This window comes from Nansenia antarctica (assembly GCF_963989245.1).
Source record: "Nansenia antarctica genome assembly, chromosome: 5".
Classification (NCBI taxonomy): Eukaryota; Metazoa; Chordata; class Actinopteri; order Argentiniformes; family Microstomatidae; genus Nansenia; species Nansenia antarctica.
This window is the reverse complement of record NC_137690.1, coordinates 69,644,679-69,663,204: the sequence shown is the minus strand read 5'-3', so window position 1 is coordinate 69,663,204 and position 18,526 is coordinate 69,644,679. Positions and strand designations below refer to the sequence as shown.

General features: G+C 49.4%; 1 protein-coding gene across 5 annotated transcripts in view; it reads right to left on the bottom strand.

The window, feature by feature from the left end:
- The window catches only part of LOC308159257 (muscleblind-like protein 2a), a 42,695-nt gene extending 27,327 nt beyond the window's left edge, over positions 1-15,368 (bottom strand). For all 5 annotated transcript variants that reach the window (XM_080533008.1, XM_080533006.1, XM_080533010.1 and 2 more), the window contains exon 1: positions 14,628-15,368. In XM_080533008.1, the coding sequence (XP_080389134.1) occupies positions 14,628-14,801 (174 nt within the window). In that variant the 5' untranslated portion in view covers positions 14,802-15,368. The remainder of the gene's footprint in view (positions 1-14,627) is intronic.
- Between the last annotated feature and the right edge of the window lie 3,158 nt (positions 15,369-18,526).

Genomic DNA, 18,526 nt, shown 5'->3' with positions numbered 1-18,526 from the left:
CATTAGGCACCAAGCAAACGCAGACCCATTTTTATGGCATAGTAAAGGTCTGGCCTATCACCCAGTTAGGGCCTGAAGCCCAAGTCAGTCGATATGGCTGTATAAAAGACATCATAAACGTGGCCTTCATGTTTTACATACTGTTACGTCCTCCTATGTTTTCTGTTCAGTTATCTGTCTTCCCCAGGAAAAAAAAAAAAAAAAAAAAAAAAAAATCGGTTTTTGCGATCGGCCATTTTTGCCGATCACCGATCGAGTCATTTGGAGTGAAATCGGCCGATTTAAATCGGTGGCCGATAAATCGGAGCATCCCTAGGTGTCACACAGGGGTCTCAGAGGGGTGTCACACAGGGACAGGGGTGTCATACAGGGGTGTCACACAGGGGTGTCACACACAGGGTTCCCACACCTTCTGAAACATCAAATTCAAGCACCTTTCAAGGACTTTCAAGACTCAATTCCCTCAAATTCAAGGACCCAACACGGCATAGTTTGAGACAGAACTAGTTGACGAACTAAGTACATTTTTTTTTAATATATATATTTTTTTTAGAGAGAGAGAAAGAGAGGGGAATTCAAGCACTTTCAATGACCCATGTCTATTTTCTAAAACTTTTAAGACCTTGATTTCTTTTTCTCAAATTCACAAACTTTCAAGGATTTCAAGGACCCACGGGAACCCTGCACACAGGGGGTGTGACACAGGGTCTTCTGTGAAAGAGGGTGACACAGCATTACAGACTCCTCTATTGGTTCACTACTGCACTTGACTCATGGGAAATATCGACGTGAGATACACTGAAAAAAAAAAAAAAAACTACTACCGGTACTCTATTCTCTGCGCTTACAAAGGTCTGGTGTTTTATTGTTCTGGAAGCACTGTGAGGATCCATATCTTTGCTTGCGTGTGTGTGTGTGTGTGTGTGTGTGTCATCCGCATTGTGGGTGGCACTGTGTGTGTGTGTGTGTGTGTGTGTGTGTGTGTGTGCGCGTGCGTCTGTCTCTACTGCTCTTTCCTGTGTTGTCTGCAAAGGGCTCTGGTGATAATCCAGCGAGGCCTGCCCAGCTACAGTTAATCTGATCATCTGTGACCTGCTGAGACATGAAACCCACCCTGTAGAGCTGCTCTAATCCACCCCAAACACACACACACACACACACACACACACACACACACAGACAGACACACACACACACACACACACACACACACACACAGACAGACACAGACAGACACACGCACCCACACACCCACACACACCCACACACAAACACACCCACACCCACAGAGACACACACACCCACCCACCCACCCACCCCCCCACACACACCACACCCACACACACCCACCCACACAAACACACACACACACACACACACACACACACACACACACACAGACAGACACAGACAGACACACGCACCCACACACCCACCCACACCCACACACACACAAACACACCCACACCCACAGAGACACACACACACCCACCCACCCCCCCCCCCCCCCACACACACCACACCCACACACACACACACACACACAGAGAGCCACAACGCCACCAGGGACAGGACATAACAATACCATCTCTATCTCCATGTTGACAGGCCAGACACAGCTGAAGGATTGCGGCCATACCCCCACTCACTACTATTGTTGTCAACTGCCTCTGATGAGTCCGTGTTTAGCTCTGGGTTGAAACTTGGGCCTAACACCCGCCCTTGTGGTTTACGGGTTTATATACATCACAAACACAAACTTACATACTGTATGAAGAAGTGCTATGATGTACGAGACAGCAACATAGAGCACCATATGAATCATTCAAATCCCTGGCTTTTAAAAAGGACTAGGAGAATACAATGTATGGAAAGACTTAACTCTATTTGACTTGATTTGAAAATGTATTGTGTATATAGACTATTGAGTAAATGTGATATCGTATATCAAGATGTTTGTATGTATTTTGATCCGACAAGATGACTATCGCCCTTGACAACTTTGTTTGTTTGTGTGTTGTTTGTATTATTTTTTTTCAATAAAATAAAAAAAAACGGACTAAGAGAACACAGTTAGAGAACGTCAGCCCCCCCCCCCCCCCCCCCCTCCCGATGGATCTATTTCAACCCCCCCCCCCCCCCCCCCCCCAACCTGAAAGCTTCCTCTCCTCAGAGGAGGTCGATAACAGCGGAGCGGGCCTAACAATAGACGCACTGAGAGACGAGAGAAACGACGGAAAACGGAAAAAGCGGGAGGGGGAAAAACTTGACCCCGAAACAACAGCGGCTACTACGTCTTCTTTTCCGCGAGCGAGTCTCTCAGGAGGGGTATCGATCGTGTGTCGGTCGCCAGTGTTTCAGACTGATGTAAATCCATGGCAGAGATAAAGTGGGATAATGAGATGGAGGAGCGCGAACAGATCTATTCATCAAAGCCCCTTTCCGACACACTCAGCAAACGCGGGAAGAAAAAAAAAGAGGAAAGAATCCTGCAGACCCGCCGACCGCCACTCTCCCCCCCTCCGATTGCTACCTCCTCGCTTCTGTCGGCCTGTTCTATTCATTATCACTTCATTAACGAGATAACTGTGGATCAGTGAATCACAGGCCAACAGAGTTTAGAATAAATGACAGAGTGATGTCACGGGTCACTCTGTGGTGGTTGGTGACATCTCGTGCCGCCGTGGCCTTAAGAACAACCAGGAGGGACAGAACAGACAACAGGACGTGTTGTGTTGTTGTGATCTGGTGATGTTCTTCCCCTGGGGGGCTCAGGAGACGCTTAGGGGGGCGCTCAGGGGGGCAGGGCTGTGGGGGGCTGGTGTGTGTGTATGTGTGTGTCTGTGTCTGGGTGAGTGTATGTGTGTGGGGGGGGGGGGGGCTGGTGTGTGTGGATGTGTGTGTGTGTTTGTGTGTGTGTGTGTGTGTAGGGGGGGGCTGATGTGTGTGCTGTGGGGGGCTGTGTGTGGGGGGGGCTGATGTATGTGCTGTGTGTGTGTGTGTGCTGTGTGTCAGTGTGTGTGTGTGTGGGGGGGGCTGATGTGTGTATGTGTGACACACATACACACATCAGCCCCCCCCACACACATAGACACACACACATCAGCCACCCCCCACACTGTGTGTGTCTGATGTGTGTGTGTGTGTGTCTGTGTGCGTGGGGGGTGGCTGATGTGTGTGTGTGTGTGTGTGGGGGGGGGGGGGGGGGGGCTGATGTGTGTGTGTGTGTGTGTGTGTGTGTGTGTGGGGGGGGGGGGCGTAGCTGGCACCTGGCATGGCTGAGATGGCCTCGTGTTACAGCCCGAGTACGATGACTCACACACACACACACACACACACACACACACACACACACTGACACACAGCACACACACACACACACACGGTTGAAGAGGAGCGCACCTTGTTTTCTCTCTGAGTTCTGAGTGGGCGTCTGGATAAATAAACACCGGAGCCTCTGAGCCATTATCTCTGCGGCCCTGGTCCCTCTCTACCACACATCAGCCCTCTCTACCCTACCCACATGACTGGGAGGGAGGGAAGGAGGGAGGGAGGGAGGGAGGGGGAGGGACGGAGGGAGAGAGGGGGAGGGAGGGAGGGGGAGGGAGAGAGAGAGAGAGAGATAGAGAGAGAGATTGATGCTTTTGTCGATTCTACGATCATCAAAGGAAATTTGCCTGGGCTAGAAGACGGTACTTAAACCGTCTAATTTCATTTCTTAATTCTGTTAATGAGGAACTGGCAGTTTTCGAGAGACTCTGAAGTGCAAAAACATGTGAGACAAGACAAGAGAGAGAGCTAGCTGTCTGTGGCGTCGCCAGAACAGAAGAGTAACTATACCCCACGACGCAGGATTATTAAAAATAAAACCCCTATAGGTTTTTAATGGTCTGGAACGGAATACGTGGTGTCAATTTGTGTCCCCCCCCCCCCCCCCCCCCTGCTGGTCCAATCCCCGATCCCTCCCTCCCCTCCCCCCACGGGTTCATCGGAGTCTTTGACAGTGTGTGTGCTGCCAATTAGTGTCTCCCACCTGTCGTGGTGGGTCAGCGGCGCAGACATCTGCCGGGTGTGAAATTTCGCACTTTCGTCCCTGAACTCTGCGTGGTCCCTTTGCCTGGACTGGGCATGACCTCTACGGCATGGCCCATGCACTGTGGGGGCTGGGGGCTGGGGAGCAGGGGGAGGAGGGGAGAAGGGCACGGTGCAAGACACTCCCTTTAGAAACGGAGCCCTTCAGAACCCTCTGATGTCAGCAGTTAGGGCTTTAACACTAGAACACCCCCATGGGTGGGGGTCATTTGACCCTGTGAGTTTTTTTATTTTTTTTATATCTTTGCACTCGATCAAATTTCAGGACCCTCCTTTCATGACTTTTCCTAGATATATGCGTTCTACCACCCAGTATCCTTACATTTTCAAAATCACATCAGGACAAGCTAGTATAAAGCTATTTTGCAGTTTTTTCTGTGTAGGAAGCAGGCTAATTTACAAGACGGCCAACTAGTGGTCGTTGTGTGTAAAAAGCAGCTTGAGCATTGTAAAGAGGGGGTAATTTGACCTGTTCTAGTGTAAACCCACGGCAGGTTGAACCATATCACTTAGCCTAGCACTCGATAACGAGCTAGCCAAGCGAGCCTGCACTGCTGCCCGTCTCACACTCATCTTAACGGGAGCAGTCACACCAGAAAATCAATGTATGCGTCGGATGGATCCCGTCTTAGGAAGGGTGAGAATGAATCACGTATGACAAGATAAGGCCACGTAGTTTTACATATTCAACGCTCACGAATCATCACGGTCCGTAAAACATCCCTGAAGCTGTTCTTCTTCATGTCCGACACGCTGCGAAGGTTGTAAGCGACCACCTAGGCTAGCGTGGCTAGCGTAGCGAGAAGGGAAAGGCCCCAGCTCATTACACTCGACGGAGGGACCGTTTTGGAGATGCGTCGGGTCGCACCCCCACCCCAGCCCACCCCCCCCCAGCTTGGAACATAAATCGTCTGTGCGGCGTGCACTGCAAATACACTTAGGCAACAATAAACGAGTAGATTTCCACTTTAACAGCTCCCACTACCGCAACCCACGCTGAGCGTGACGAACGTTTGAACTCTGGCACCCGAGAACACTCGCCGCAACTCATATAAACAGTTGGATGGGGGATAGGAGGAATGCATTAGATATTTGCTTATGCGCTACTTGACCCCTTCAATTACAACGTTGGGTCTGCGTTTAGCTTAGGCCTGCTTCATCTGACTACTAAACCGAACACTTCGTCAAAACAAACGGCTTGAATTTTCTTTCGACGATGTGGCTGGCGTACTCCTCACTTCTGTTCTTTCAATCGGCATTTCCGATGAGATAAAATAGAGGAAATAACTATCTAGGCTATCTAGGCTAACCCTGACAGTCATTCACTCTGTTAGCGATAAGTAATCTATAATGTTTCCGCCCAGTCTGTCTGTATCATAGGGCAGCCTGGGGAGGTGGGTGGGGTGTGTGTGTGTGGGGTGTGTGTGTGTGTGTGTGTGTGTGTGTGTCTCCACTCCCCAGTCAACCTCATAAAGACCTCACATGGGTTTTCGGGTGACAGGCCCCCCCCAACTCAGTCCTGTAAGAACCAAACGACATGTTAAGCTTCTCTCACACAGATGAATCCACGGTCTACCTACACTCGTACGACAGAGGCAGGAGGATTCTCACGGGATCTAAAACATAATCATGTGAGAGCATGAAGATCACTGACGAACCCATGACCCCCCCTTATCTATGGACATGAGGTTGACGACCTCTTGGGGGGGGATATATCGTGTGAGCAGCACCGTGAATTCTGCGGCCGCACGTCGCGTAGGCGGGGGGGAGATCAGAATAGCTCCTTCGACACGGGGGGGGGGGGGGGGGAACACAGACACAGTCATTCATAAGAGTACGTGTCTTAACGGGACTCCCCCCCACACACCCCCACCCCCCACCCCAGTATACGGCCCTGAAGGTTACCGACTAATTAGGTGAATCTCTTTTTTTTCTCTCTCTTTCTAAAAGGCCAATTAAGGAGGCCTGAGGCTCATTAAAGCCCCCCCCCCGCCACCCCCCGAGGCAGCTGAGCCTGCCAGTCTCCTGCTCTCCCAGGCAGGCCAGAATCCCTGGGCTCCATCCCCCCTCCACCCCGGTCCCCTCCCCTCTCCCTCCTGTTCTACTCACCGTCCTCACCACCCTGACGAGGAGAACACGTCACCCAGACGGGGACGGGGGGACGGGGGGGGGACACCGTCAGTCGTGTACGACTCTACGCCACAATTTATCAAGAGGATAGAAAGGAGGAAGGAGGAGGGAGGAAGGAGGGAGGAGGGAGGAGGGAGCTCTAGTGGGAGCCGGGGGCGCTTTGGTTTGGTTTGATAGCGAGCGGCTCAGAAGGCGGTGCCAGAACAGATAAGAAAGAAGGGACTCAAAAAGGGGTGGATTCGAACACGTGTTCCTGACAAATGATAAATGTCAGATGTTTGTCGTGTTTTAACTTGTCAGAAAACCAGGCGTACGGTAACGTCGAGAGAGAAATCAAACAGGTGAAGCGTTCTCCAGACGGAGAGAGAGAGAGTGGCCCGAGGTGTGATGAGGCTTCTGTGTTATATCAATAAGTAATGAGAATGGTATAAAAGGTCAAGCGTGTAGTGAGCTTCCTGTGTGCTTGCTTGCCTGTCTGCTTGCCTGGCTGTCTCCCTGCCTCCCTCCCTCCCTGCCTGCCTGCCTGTCTGCCTGTCTGCCTGCGTCTGCCTATTTGTCTGCCTGCCTCTCCTGCCTCCCTCCCTCCCTGCCTGCCTGCCTATCTGTCTGCCTGCCTCTCTATCTGCCTGCCTCCCTCCCTCCCTCCCTCCCCCCCTCCCTGCCTGCCTGCCTGCCTCTCTGCCTGCCTGCCTCCCTCCCTGCCTGCCTGCATGTCTGTCTGTCTCCCTCCCTCCCTGTTTGTCTGCCTGCCTGTCTGTCTCCCTGTCTCCCTGTCTGTCTGTCTCCCTGTCTGTCTGCCTTGCACTTTCTGGACCTCCCTTGATATGCTGCAGTGCGGAGCGGGGCCAAGCCCACAACTCATCAAAACGTGAGGATGAGGGAGCAATTAGGGAGGAGTAAGGGATACTGTATTCTTCTGCAGTAGGGCTTTATGACAAAAACAAATCAAACCGAGAGAGAGAGAGAGAAAGAGGGAGAGAGAGAGAGAGAGAGAGAGACAGTGGGAGAGAGAAAGAGGGAGGGAGAGGGAGAGATAGAGAAAGAGAGAGAGAGAGAAAGAGGGAGAGAGAGAGAGAGGGAGGGAAAGGGGGAGAGAGAGAGTGACAGAGAGTGAGAGAGAGAGAAAGAGGGAGAGAGAGAGAGAGAGAGGAAGAGAGAGAGAGAGAGAGAGAGAAAGAGGGAGAGAGAGAGAGAGACAGTGGGAGAGAGAAAGAGGGAGGGAGAGAGAGAGAGATAGAGAAAGAGAGAGAGAGAGAAAGAGGGAGAGAGAGAGAGGGAGGGAAAGGGGGAGAGAGAGAGTGACAGAGAGTGAGAGAGAGAGAAAGGGAGAGAGAGAGAGAGAGGAAGAGAGAGAGAGAGAGAGAAGAGAAATAATGACGTGAAGACAAGACCTCTGTACTGCAGAGTTTCTTCTTTTGCTTAAAGAGTCTCCGATCAGACAGATTTGAATACTGGGTCACACACACACGGGTGTGGGGGGGGGGAGGTTAACAGAAGTTCAGAATAACAAGTTGGCCCGACGCACCACGGACACGGACAGCCTCAACCAACTGTTCCGTTGAAAGGATATCAGGTTCTCAGTGACCCGATGTCGTAGCTGAGTTTGGAGCTGAGGACACCGGTGCTGCTGCTGTTGCCAGCCCACAGAGGCACTCTGGTACTGCACTGTACCATGGAGACTAGCAGGCTGGAGAACAGAACGCACTCACATACACACATACACACACACACACACACTCACACGCACACACACACACACACACACACACTCATACACACACACTCATATACACACACACTCACACGTACACACCAATATGGGTCACAGCAGTGGCCCATTTAAGAGAGGGGGGGGGTAAACACTGTGCTCCTATCAACCCCAGTCATCAGCAGTGATAACCCAACCCAAAAGCTTCCGCTCCACCATCAGCCTCACCCTCATCAACAGTCTCAACAGTCAGTTTGTGGTCACAAGACCAGACGAGACGAGGGCTGATCTCATCCTCTCATCCTCTCTCCCTCTCCTCACGTCGCCTCCGTCACCTCCCCTCCCTCCCTCCCTCCCTCTGTCTTTCTCTCCCTTATTTTGATTTATCTCCTCAACGGATTCCCAAGGGCTGGCGTCCCAGGGCTTGGGAAGAGTGAAGTCAGATGGACAAAATGAAGTGTGGCGTGTTTGGGTGTGGGGGGGGGGGAGAGAGGGTGACTGGGGGGCCCTGTTAAGGAATGAGAGGAGGGCTGCGGAACTCATCAAAGGCCGTCCCCGCCAGTAGCCCTGCGCTAAGCTCAAGTCAGCGCTGCTTCATTGTTGCTGTGAATGACCCCGGGGGATGGCTGCATGCTGCACACGGTACATTCCCCTGCATGTTTGCTCTGGGGAGGGTGTGGTCCAGTTTAGAGGATTACAATGAGGAATGTCCACCCCCCCCCCCCCCCCACACACACACACACACACACAGCCCCACACCCATCTTCTAAAAAAGTGAGCAAGCTTACAGTTATGAAGTTCATGTCCATGTCAAGTCCATGTCCTGTGAATTGTAGGATAAACATTCACGGAGCTTAGAGAATGCACAGAGCTAGTCGGGCAATTAACGTCAGATATCAGGCTAGGTGTTGAAGGGGTTGAAGGAGGGGGTTCGGAGGATTCTATTGGGCGGGTGCTAGCTTTACAAACACGCAGTCTAGCCACGTCACATAGTTGAATGTTACGTCACTGCCCGTGGGAAATTGTGGAGGAGGTAAGAAAATGTTGAATGTAGTAGGCCTACCCAAAATACACATATACAGTACTTAATCACAGTTAAGCCTAGTCGTTGTGCAATACCATTGTACAGCTCCAGGATGTCATATGTCAGCCAAAGAAAACATAAAAAACTACTAACTTTGGCCTCGAAAAAGATTACTGAAAGAGAAACATCCTCCCTTACAAAGTGATTCAGCTATAAGCCTGCAGAACTGGCTTATAGTGACGACCAAACCACCCTCAAGACCACCAGGAAACGAGCTCCGGACCTGGGGTGATGGGGCCTTTTCAGCCGCAGCCCCTTCCCTCTGGAACGCCCTCCCCAACCACATCAGACAGGCCAACACCCTCCCAACATTTAAACAGGCCCTCAAAACCCACCTCTTCAAGCTCGCCTTCACCAGTTAACCCTCTCCCCCTCCCCTTCCCATGTGTCCCCAACACTACCTTAATTAGGCCCCTATACTTTCTTTTATTTATTTTTGGTGTCTTTTTATTATTACTACTCGATCTTTTCAGTTTGTAAAGAGTCTTTGAGTGTCTAGAAAAGAGCTATATAAGTCTAATGTATTATGATCATTACTATTATTATTATTATTATTATTATTATTATTATTATTATTATAAGCCTGCAGAACGGTCCCTGTTCCCCCGGTCCATTCCGAACCCCCTGCCATTAAGAGAGCTGCGCAGCTAAAGAGGTCGGCGTATTTTCTCACTGAATCTTAATCAAGATCTTTGATAATTGGTTTAAATCCGACCCAGGCTTCCTGCCCAGACTTTGCACGCTGTGCGCATGGCAGAGCGATGCTTCCCAAAGCACTGCTTCCTCCACTACTCCCCCTTCCTCCGGAAAACAAAATCTAATTTGTGTGTTTAATAGACAGTTTTCACCTTTGATGAGGATTACAACGTTCTCACTGGGTTAGGGAGAACCTTTTTGCGGCGGGCTGTGCCTCTGGCAGAAGTAACACCGTTGACATGACAAAAACACCTCTCTCTCGCTACTCCGGCTAAACACTTCTGTTTGACAAGTCCTCCTGAGAAACATGATAGGCTGGGGCAACGTTTCCGAATCAGGTTGTTGTTGTGAAAGCTCAGTCATGCACGTAGGTCACCTGGCAGCTCCTCCTGATTGTGTAGAGACGGGCCAAGCATGACGGGAGGAATAAGCCGACCTCTCACGTGATCGATCTTCTGACTGTAGCCCTTTCTGAGAGGGTCCGGGGACGGGGAGTGCGGGGAGTGCTTTGGTGTTGGGCCGTTTGACCGTTGATGTGCCACATCAGACATTCGATGATGAGTCGTCGAGACAATTAAAGTCAAAGCCGGCGGATACAAAAGCATCCTGTGAGGGGAGGGACGACCCCTGTCAAGAGCCTACAGCCGGCAGAAACAGTCCCGGCGGACGACGTGCCAGGAACAGACGGCACTCCAAGGGTAGGGATAAGGGGGGAAAACAACGACAGCAGGGCTATTCAGTCGCAGGCACTGTGACATCATCACATGACTCTGCTAATTGCGTATTTCCTCCAGACAGATCAGGCTCTTGTCCTCCCCCTGACCCACCCCCGGCACTGCCATGGTTACCTAGGTATCATCATGACAAGTCCGTCCGACTTGTTGTCAAGTAAAGTCCGTTCCGAGCGTACACCCGCTTGTTTGAGGACCGGAACAGCTGTAGATAGAAGACTAGTGCTTCATCGCCGATCATACTGTAATTACTCTGAGGAGAGGCGAATGTAGCATAGAACCTCGAACCCTCTAGAGCGAACAGCAGGGCTACAGGACACGTAATCCTCCAGACACCGCGGAACTGCTGAGAGCAGCAAGAGCGAGTCGAAAGGCCTCGGAGAGGAAGTAACAAACGAGGCTGTGACAGAACTCATTTTTCTTGTGCTCATCCTCATGCAAAGCACACGGACGGGAAAAAATGCAAAGCCGGCCGTTTTCGTATTATACCTCTTGCAGGTCAATCCAGAGGTGTTTATCTAGGCTCTTGCCATTGCTTGCCGCCCCTCCCCTCCCCTCCCCTCTGCTCTGGTGCCCATCCCCCCCACCTCTGGTCCGGTGACTGCTGTGCCTCTGGAGGCCTGGGCAGGAGGGCTGAAAGGCCTGGCTGTTCTCTGGATCGGGGGACTGACTACCTCCTCGCGCTGCGACTGCCTCGCCTCTCTCTAAGGTTAGGGGCTTTTTTTCTAAGGCCTCTCTCAGATCTCCCTTCACATCGTGCGCCGCACAGCACTCGTGGTGGCGATAACCTTGGCACAGACGGGAGGGGTGGAGGACACAGGCAGGAGGCCCTGGGTATAACGGGGAGGGGGGGGGGGAGAGAATCGCACAAGAATCACGCGGAATGTCTGATAGAGAAAAGAGAGGCCTTGGGAAGCAAGGAGCGTCTGTAGTTTCAACAGAGAGGAGAGGAGCTCTTACTCCTCGCCTGGCAGCCAGTGATCGTTTGAATGCAGCTCACAGAAGATCCCCGCTGGGGGACAGGTGAGAGGAGCAGGGTTCTCTAGATAGAATAATCCCTCAATAACACCACAGACTCCTGGTTCTCGGGTGTTACTCTGCTCATATCTAATGCAGTGCCACTCTTCACGTACACCTGTGTCTGTTCTGATCTTCAGAGACTTCATCACAGTGACATTTAAGTGAATGCCCTTTAATAACTCTTCCCGTCCAGAGGTGAAATCAACATTCTCAACAGACCAGACGGCGGGAAAAAAAGGAAGGTGCAGCCGGCGAACGAATGTCAGGAGGTTCCTTACACGGCGCGGTTACAAATCGTTCTCGATCGGCGTCGTCTGTTAACCCATTAAGCCGTCGTGGGGTTTGACAGGCTCGGTCAGCTGTAATGGACCGTCAGTCAACGGCTGAACGCGCCGCAATCGCTATAAGCAAAGGCTTACGAATAACTAGGAGGTTGCCAAGAAAGCAGCTGATAGCAACATAAATACAGCTCCCTGTGTTGCATTTAAATGACATACTAGCTCTCTGCCAAGATTAATGGACTACATACGGTGGGTTTTTGCTCCACGCACAACGTCATGTAATGATGAGTTAAAGGAACGCTGAATCAATCGGGCAGAGCGCCACGCATTTCAGGAAGGTGAAGGTCGTTCCAGATGATGTTCACGATTTGTAAATTTCATGTAAATATACATCCTATGTAAATATACATATACGCTCTGTAAATCGAGAGCATGTAGTGTCGTATATCTGCCGTAACTCGCACTCTAAGGGGGGCAGCAACTGTAAGAACGACACCAGAAAATAGACTACTGTGGCGGTTTTATATCATTTAATACTGAGAATGTAGGTCCTTCTGCATGCTGGGTTCACTTCCTGTGAGGGTTGGGCCAAGAACTGTGGCGCAGAAAGATTATGATTGGTCAAGCAAGAATAGTGACTTCATCAGGCAGGAAACTGATATATAATGCTTGTCCCTCTGACAGGAGGGGCTTTTTGGCTACTTGCTTTTGCCTTTTTGTCTGCTATTTTCTCTCTGCGCTCATGTGACGTTGCTTAATAAAAGGCCTTTTTGGAGACAATTGATTTAAGCTCTTTGTGCTTTATAAGTTTTTCCTCAATCTGTTAAGAATCAATTAAATCCACAACACTACTGTGTATGAGTGTCCCGTATTGATATCACAAGCCTAATAACTCTCTCAAAGGTGTGTAACTCTACTCCCTTGTCTTTGACCGAAAGTGTGACCTTGGACACTCTGCAATACACACTGGATACCCCTCCTCTCTGGCCTTTAAAAATGCTGCAATAGCTCACACTCACATTCACGTATGATTATTGTTTTTTGCAAGATACCTGGTCTAGTTTCTCTGTTCATTTATCATTGTCACTTCTATGTTTTTTTCAGTTTTTTTTCCCAGTTTTTTTCTGTCTACAAATAATGGTGCACTCCTCACTGCAGTCATTTTCTATATGAGGTTATCTTAACCGACCTAGTTAAAACTCGATAGTTTTGAAAGTCAGATACTGAAATCACATTACATTTTCGGGGAAAAAACAATTACCGGTACACCTAATTCACTACCCTATTTGTGATTGTCTTGGATGCAGAGACATTGAGGAATCACTGTACTGCAGATGAGGGTAAACCAGGTGTGGGTTACACACATTATAGCACATGGAGACAGTTTCAAGGTTGGTTTCCGCCAGAGTAACTTCTAACTACAAGGTCACAACATCTACACACAATATGACAAACATTGTAAGTAAAAAAAAAAATATATATATCATGTTTAACGACAAGTCATATACAGTAATATTTGTATTAGTATATCCTGTTTCCCTATTGTCTTGTTACCCTTCCCCCGGGGACCACAGATGAAAATTAGCTCTGAGCTATATCAGGCGCAATATATGTATTGTGCATTGTCCCTGTCAAATAAACTAATAAATAAATAAATACAATTTGTCAAACATTGATGGCATGATAGTCTTGAGGCCTCTGCTATCACGTCAATTGCTTGCATCCTGTAAGTGACATGCTGCTGTTGTTGTGGTTTTATGTGTAGCAGCTGACACACTCCAGAAATAGCACCACCTGACACCTTCACCCAGATGTTGGTCAGTCGTATAAATGATTGACGTTGGAACGGTAAAGTTAGAGACAAACTTACAACCGGTGGCAGGGATCACGGCAGGGATCATGATAGGAGCCATCGTTGACCTTTCTAAGTCTATAAGTCAACCGCATTTGATGACTCTACCATGGAGAACACACCCTTGGAGAACACACACACACACACTCTAATTTGAGCACCACTAACACCACTCTACCACTTGAGCCGCAAGACGCATACTCAGATGTCATGATGACATCAGATGTTTATGACGCCAGGTGTGTAGTCAAACCGTTACTTGCCTAGCTGAAGGTAGACCGATGTGACAAGTGAGCTCTTTCTTAAAACAAACGGTTGTTAAAACAAACATACCTCATGGTTCGTTCAATTAAACAACATAAACGATAGAGGGGGTATGCCAACCACCCCTTCATTATCGAAATCACCGTGCCAACAACATCAAAGGGCCTCCCTAGACTCTGACGTCAGCTACGGAGCACCACAGACGTGGAGTCACGCTTTAGCTAGACCATTATACCAGGGAGGTACCTCATTATCCTCATTATCTGGTGATGGTATGGTAGTTGTGAAGGCCTAGTCTGTGTTGTTACACAAGTGGTATAACAGTCCTTTATTCCCCTTGTGTAGTAACACCAACCGAACTACTATGCACTCACAAATTAATAACTTATACAACTTACAGAGTTGCCCAGGTATAAAGGCGACACAATGTAAAATAAAGTGTCGTTTACAGTGTGTCTGATTGATAAATACAAGCCAACTTCACTGGCCCTACTAGTAGGGATATGTGCATAACTTTATGTGCATAAATGTCTTCATATTCGAATAATCGATTATTCTGTCCCATCCCTACCTACATGTTTTTTTTTCTTCTAAGAACAGAATGTTCTTCAGTCTTTATTGTTGTCTCCTGTACAGGATTTTCCTGCACAATCAGGGATACAAGACAGGATCACTTAGAATAATTATTTCCCTTTAGATTTGCCCCATGGCACTCACAAAATAGAAAAGCTCCAATCACACAGCACTCACTGTGGTTGGCATTCCTTACCTTTAGCGAGTCAAAGCAGGCAATCACTCTTCCGTTTTCCACCTGGCAGCTTTTAGGCGGGTGCGCGAATTTGCATTCCTCATCACTACGTGAACAAGTTCCCCTCTGAAACTGCCGGCACACTTCCAGGGTCAGCCATTTTGTGTCTCGTATCGAAAAATTGTTCAAAGCCATATCAAAGCTGGGTGGATGAGAGGCTAGCCACTTGTTTTAGGAGAGCAGCTCCTCTGAGGGCTCTTCGGTGTCAGTTAAAAAAGAAAAAGAAACAACTAGAAGCGACGGAACAGCTAAAAACGATTCGTTTCGGTCAGTGGATGTTGTTTGTTGTTTGTCCTTGCGGACTTCAAAGTACAGTTTTTCGGGACTGGCGACCTGCCCCCTCCCCGCCCTAGTGGCCAGTTGCAGCGAGGGAGATTTGCTATCAGAGAGGCTGTCGATCAGAGAAATGTCGCTCATCAATCAGTTGGTCCCAGGTGCAGACCACTGACAGGGCAAAAGGGGCATGCTCAGAGGCAGGCTGGACTGACAGACTCTCCCAGTGCCCCCCAAAAATGTCCTTTCCTTGATCGGGGTGATGGTGGTGGTGGTGGTGCTGAGAGAAGGATGAGGGAAGGGGGAGGGAGGGAGGGAATTGAAACTGCCGCTATTTCGAGGCCACGGCACTGCTTGGGATAATGAAAACGTGTGCAGACGGTTGGTCGGTATTGACTAAACTTCTCCGGGTGTGTCAGCCAGCTCACTCTGTGCTTTGGCAGAGTGGTCCAACTCTCCACCCACCCCACACACACACTCCTGCAATTGAATCTTTCTGCTTGGGTTTCTCTCTCTCAGGCTGGAGCCTGGTTAAGATGAGATGGAGGGCAAGGGGTGCTTGCGGTTGGGCGATCTTCTGTCACAGCTGCGGAGAGACAGCAGCTTCAACCTCGAGCAGGGATTCTGTCTGACAAGGCACTTTCTGTACGATGATCTGTAAAAGACACAGAGAGAGAGAGAGAGAGAGAGAGAAGGAGAGAGAGAGAGAGAGAGAGGTTATTTTCAGAGAGAGTTCAACAGCCTGAGGTATTAAACGCAATCGTCTCAATTTCCTACCTTAGGCCAAAACATGATTGCAAGGAACAGTATTTACAGACAGTGTCATTTAACCTGTGTCATTTAAATCCTGCCTCTAGAAATCTAATTGAATGTTCAAGTAGAGATAACATTATTGTGCCTTATTATTAGGAGTTGGGCAGAGATCTCCAAATGCGAATCAAGCAATAGAAAGGGTATAGGCTAATGGGGGGTATAGGGTATCAGCTACTAGGAGCATATACAGTAACTGATGAAAACACACAAGACTGCTGTCGTCCGCATCTGTGATTGACTGTGCATGTCACCCTCTCTATTGAGTTGCGCGCGCGTGTGCGTGTGTGTGTGTGTGTGTGTGCGTGCGTGTGCGTGTGTGTGTGTGTGTGTGTGTGTGTGTTTAGTGGCAGCCGTGGATGACAGCACGGGAAAAAGGTGGTCAGGCGGGTTATTCAGCCCCCCCCCAAAAAAACCTGGTTTGAAGTCCCTGATCATTGCGCCAGGCCATTGTGAGGTGAGTGCAGCCCCTCCAGGGCGTTGAATGCAAATCTGTGCGATGGCAACGACCCCTGTGTGCCATGAGACAGCAGAGTGCAGTAAGCCAGAGCTGGATAAAGCCCCCAGGGTCCACCCTCCCTGGCGAGTAATGGCACGGCGGGACCGGCAGCCAATAGGAAAACGCGGAGCGCAGCAGTATTCTGGGCAGTCTTCCAAACCGGGCAGAGAGGGACTGAGACAGATGCATGTGCCAGACACGATTACAACACTGCCTGGTGCCCAAAGCGCTTCAACCCCACACTACTCGCCCCCCCGCCTCCCCCGCCTCCCCCGCCCCCAATTCAAATGAGACGCTGGATCAATTGACGGGCCGGTTAGTTAGTGTATTTCAATTCATAGAGAGAATATGGTGTCTTGCCTCATATATCCCTTCCAATGCTCTGGTTTGTGTCAGGCAGTGTCAAGGGTGTGGGGGGGGTGAGGGGGGAGGCAATACTCCCCCCCACCCCCTCCCCTTGACGCAGCCTTACGGCATATTATAGCGTCATGGCGACCCTTTTGAATTACGTTACAAGCATGCTGCTGCGCAGGAAGCCCCTTTTTCTTGGACACATCTGGAAATATTTTGCTGGTGCTAACTGGGAGAGAGAGAGGGGAAAGGGGAGCTGGGTTGGGGGAGGGGCCAGCGGACAAGGAAGGGTTGTAAAAGATCTGCAGCTGCTGTTTTTTAAGATCACCCTTCACTCTTCAAGTCGGTCCCCTTCACTTCTTCAAGGCAGGAGGCCAATAACAAGACCGCAACCAACCAACAACGCCGGCATACAGTAACTCAAACATTACAAGCACCACGCTTCGGGTACACGATCAGATACCGTCCCACATCTGTGTGTGAATCATATTTAATCTGCACGGCAGCGCAGGGGAGTATCTACAGAGCTCGTGAAAGCAGGTCTAGACTTGTCGTCAAGGCCACTAAGCTCCTGTGCATGAGAGCGGCCGCCTTTGAACACCTGACTCGATATACAGCCGCTGTACTGTCGTCTGTCATAGGTAATTGCGTCATTCAGATCCGTTTCACTCGCAAAGGTTTAGGCAAAGGGTTAGACTCACTGGTAGTCTATACACACCAGATTCAAAGTCAAAACACTGTCATGTCATCGAGGAAATGGTCCCGTTTTTACCGCTGCATATTCAGTAGAGATGTCTTTTGCCCACCCCGTTCTCCCCGTTCTCTGACACTGAGCCTTCTCTCAAAGGCAGGATTTAATTTCCCAGCATCTCCCAAGGGAGAGTCAACCGCTATGAAAGAATCAGGTAAGAATCATGTCAGATGTGACCTTTTACAATTAATCCCTTTTTATTTTTAGAACCCATGCAGAGAAAAAAAAAAGAAAGAAAAGAAACATGTTCTAATTTATTTGGTGTGTAAGATGGGGAAGCACGTTATTCCAACAAAATGACTTGGCCTAGAATTGACTTGACTGGTTGCTACAACCACACCGAATCGGATACATAAACAAAGCCTTAAACTAAACCACATGAATTCTCTTAATGGTTTAGGCCATTGCGCAGAACATCGAAATTCTAACCCTAAGTAGTTAGGGTTACTGTACTGTTCAGACATGGATCATACCGCATTTCTCCACCAGTTATATTTCTGTTTCTAATTAAATCATATATAATTTTGTCTTTCTAAAAAACATTACGATGGCTGAATCATCAAATTAATCACCAACTATCCACAATTCCCTCAAACCAATGCGTGTCTTCCTGATGGAATAATTGTCTGGTAAAGGGAAGTATAGGCAGGCAGACAAACTCAAATGCACCCTAACCCTAATGCTTTAATGAGACGGAATTTGGAATTTAGAGTTTGCAGAATGATTCCAAACGAAATACAAGAGCACATTCCCGACTGTGATGGGCCCTCATCTGGGTGATGGAGGAGAAGGAAAACAGACGGGCGTCCCTGATCTCATGTTACCAGGGTATGGCCATGACTTACCTTACCTTCTCTAAGGAAAACAAAAAAAGAGAGAGAAAAAAAAAGATTGTCAACAGCCTTGAAAACAGATGACTTCATCACACGAGAGCTAGCTAGCACGGCCTAGCTTAGCCTAGCCTAGCCTAGCCTCCGGGAGACACTGCAGATGAGGAGGGACAGATGGTGTGCAGGTAGCGTACGTTAGGACGGTAGGGAGGGCCGTGCGACACCCTTGTTGTGACCCTGCAGAGATTAGTCCTCTACGCCCTCGCCCCTATCCCCGCAGTGATTGGTGCTTCCAGGACAGAGTGGTGATATGCGCAGGGGGGTTGGGAGACGGAGCTTGGCATTC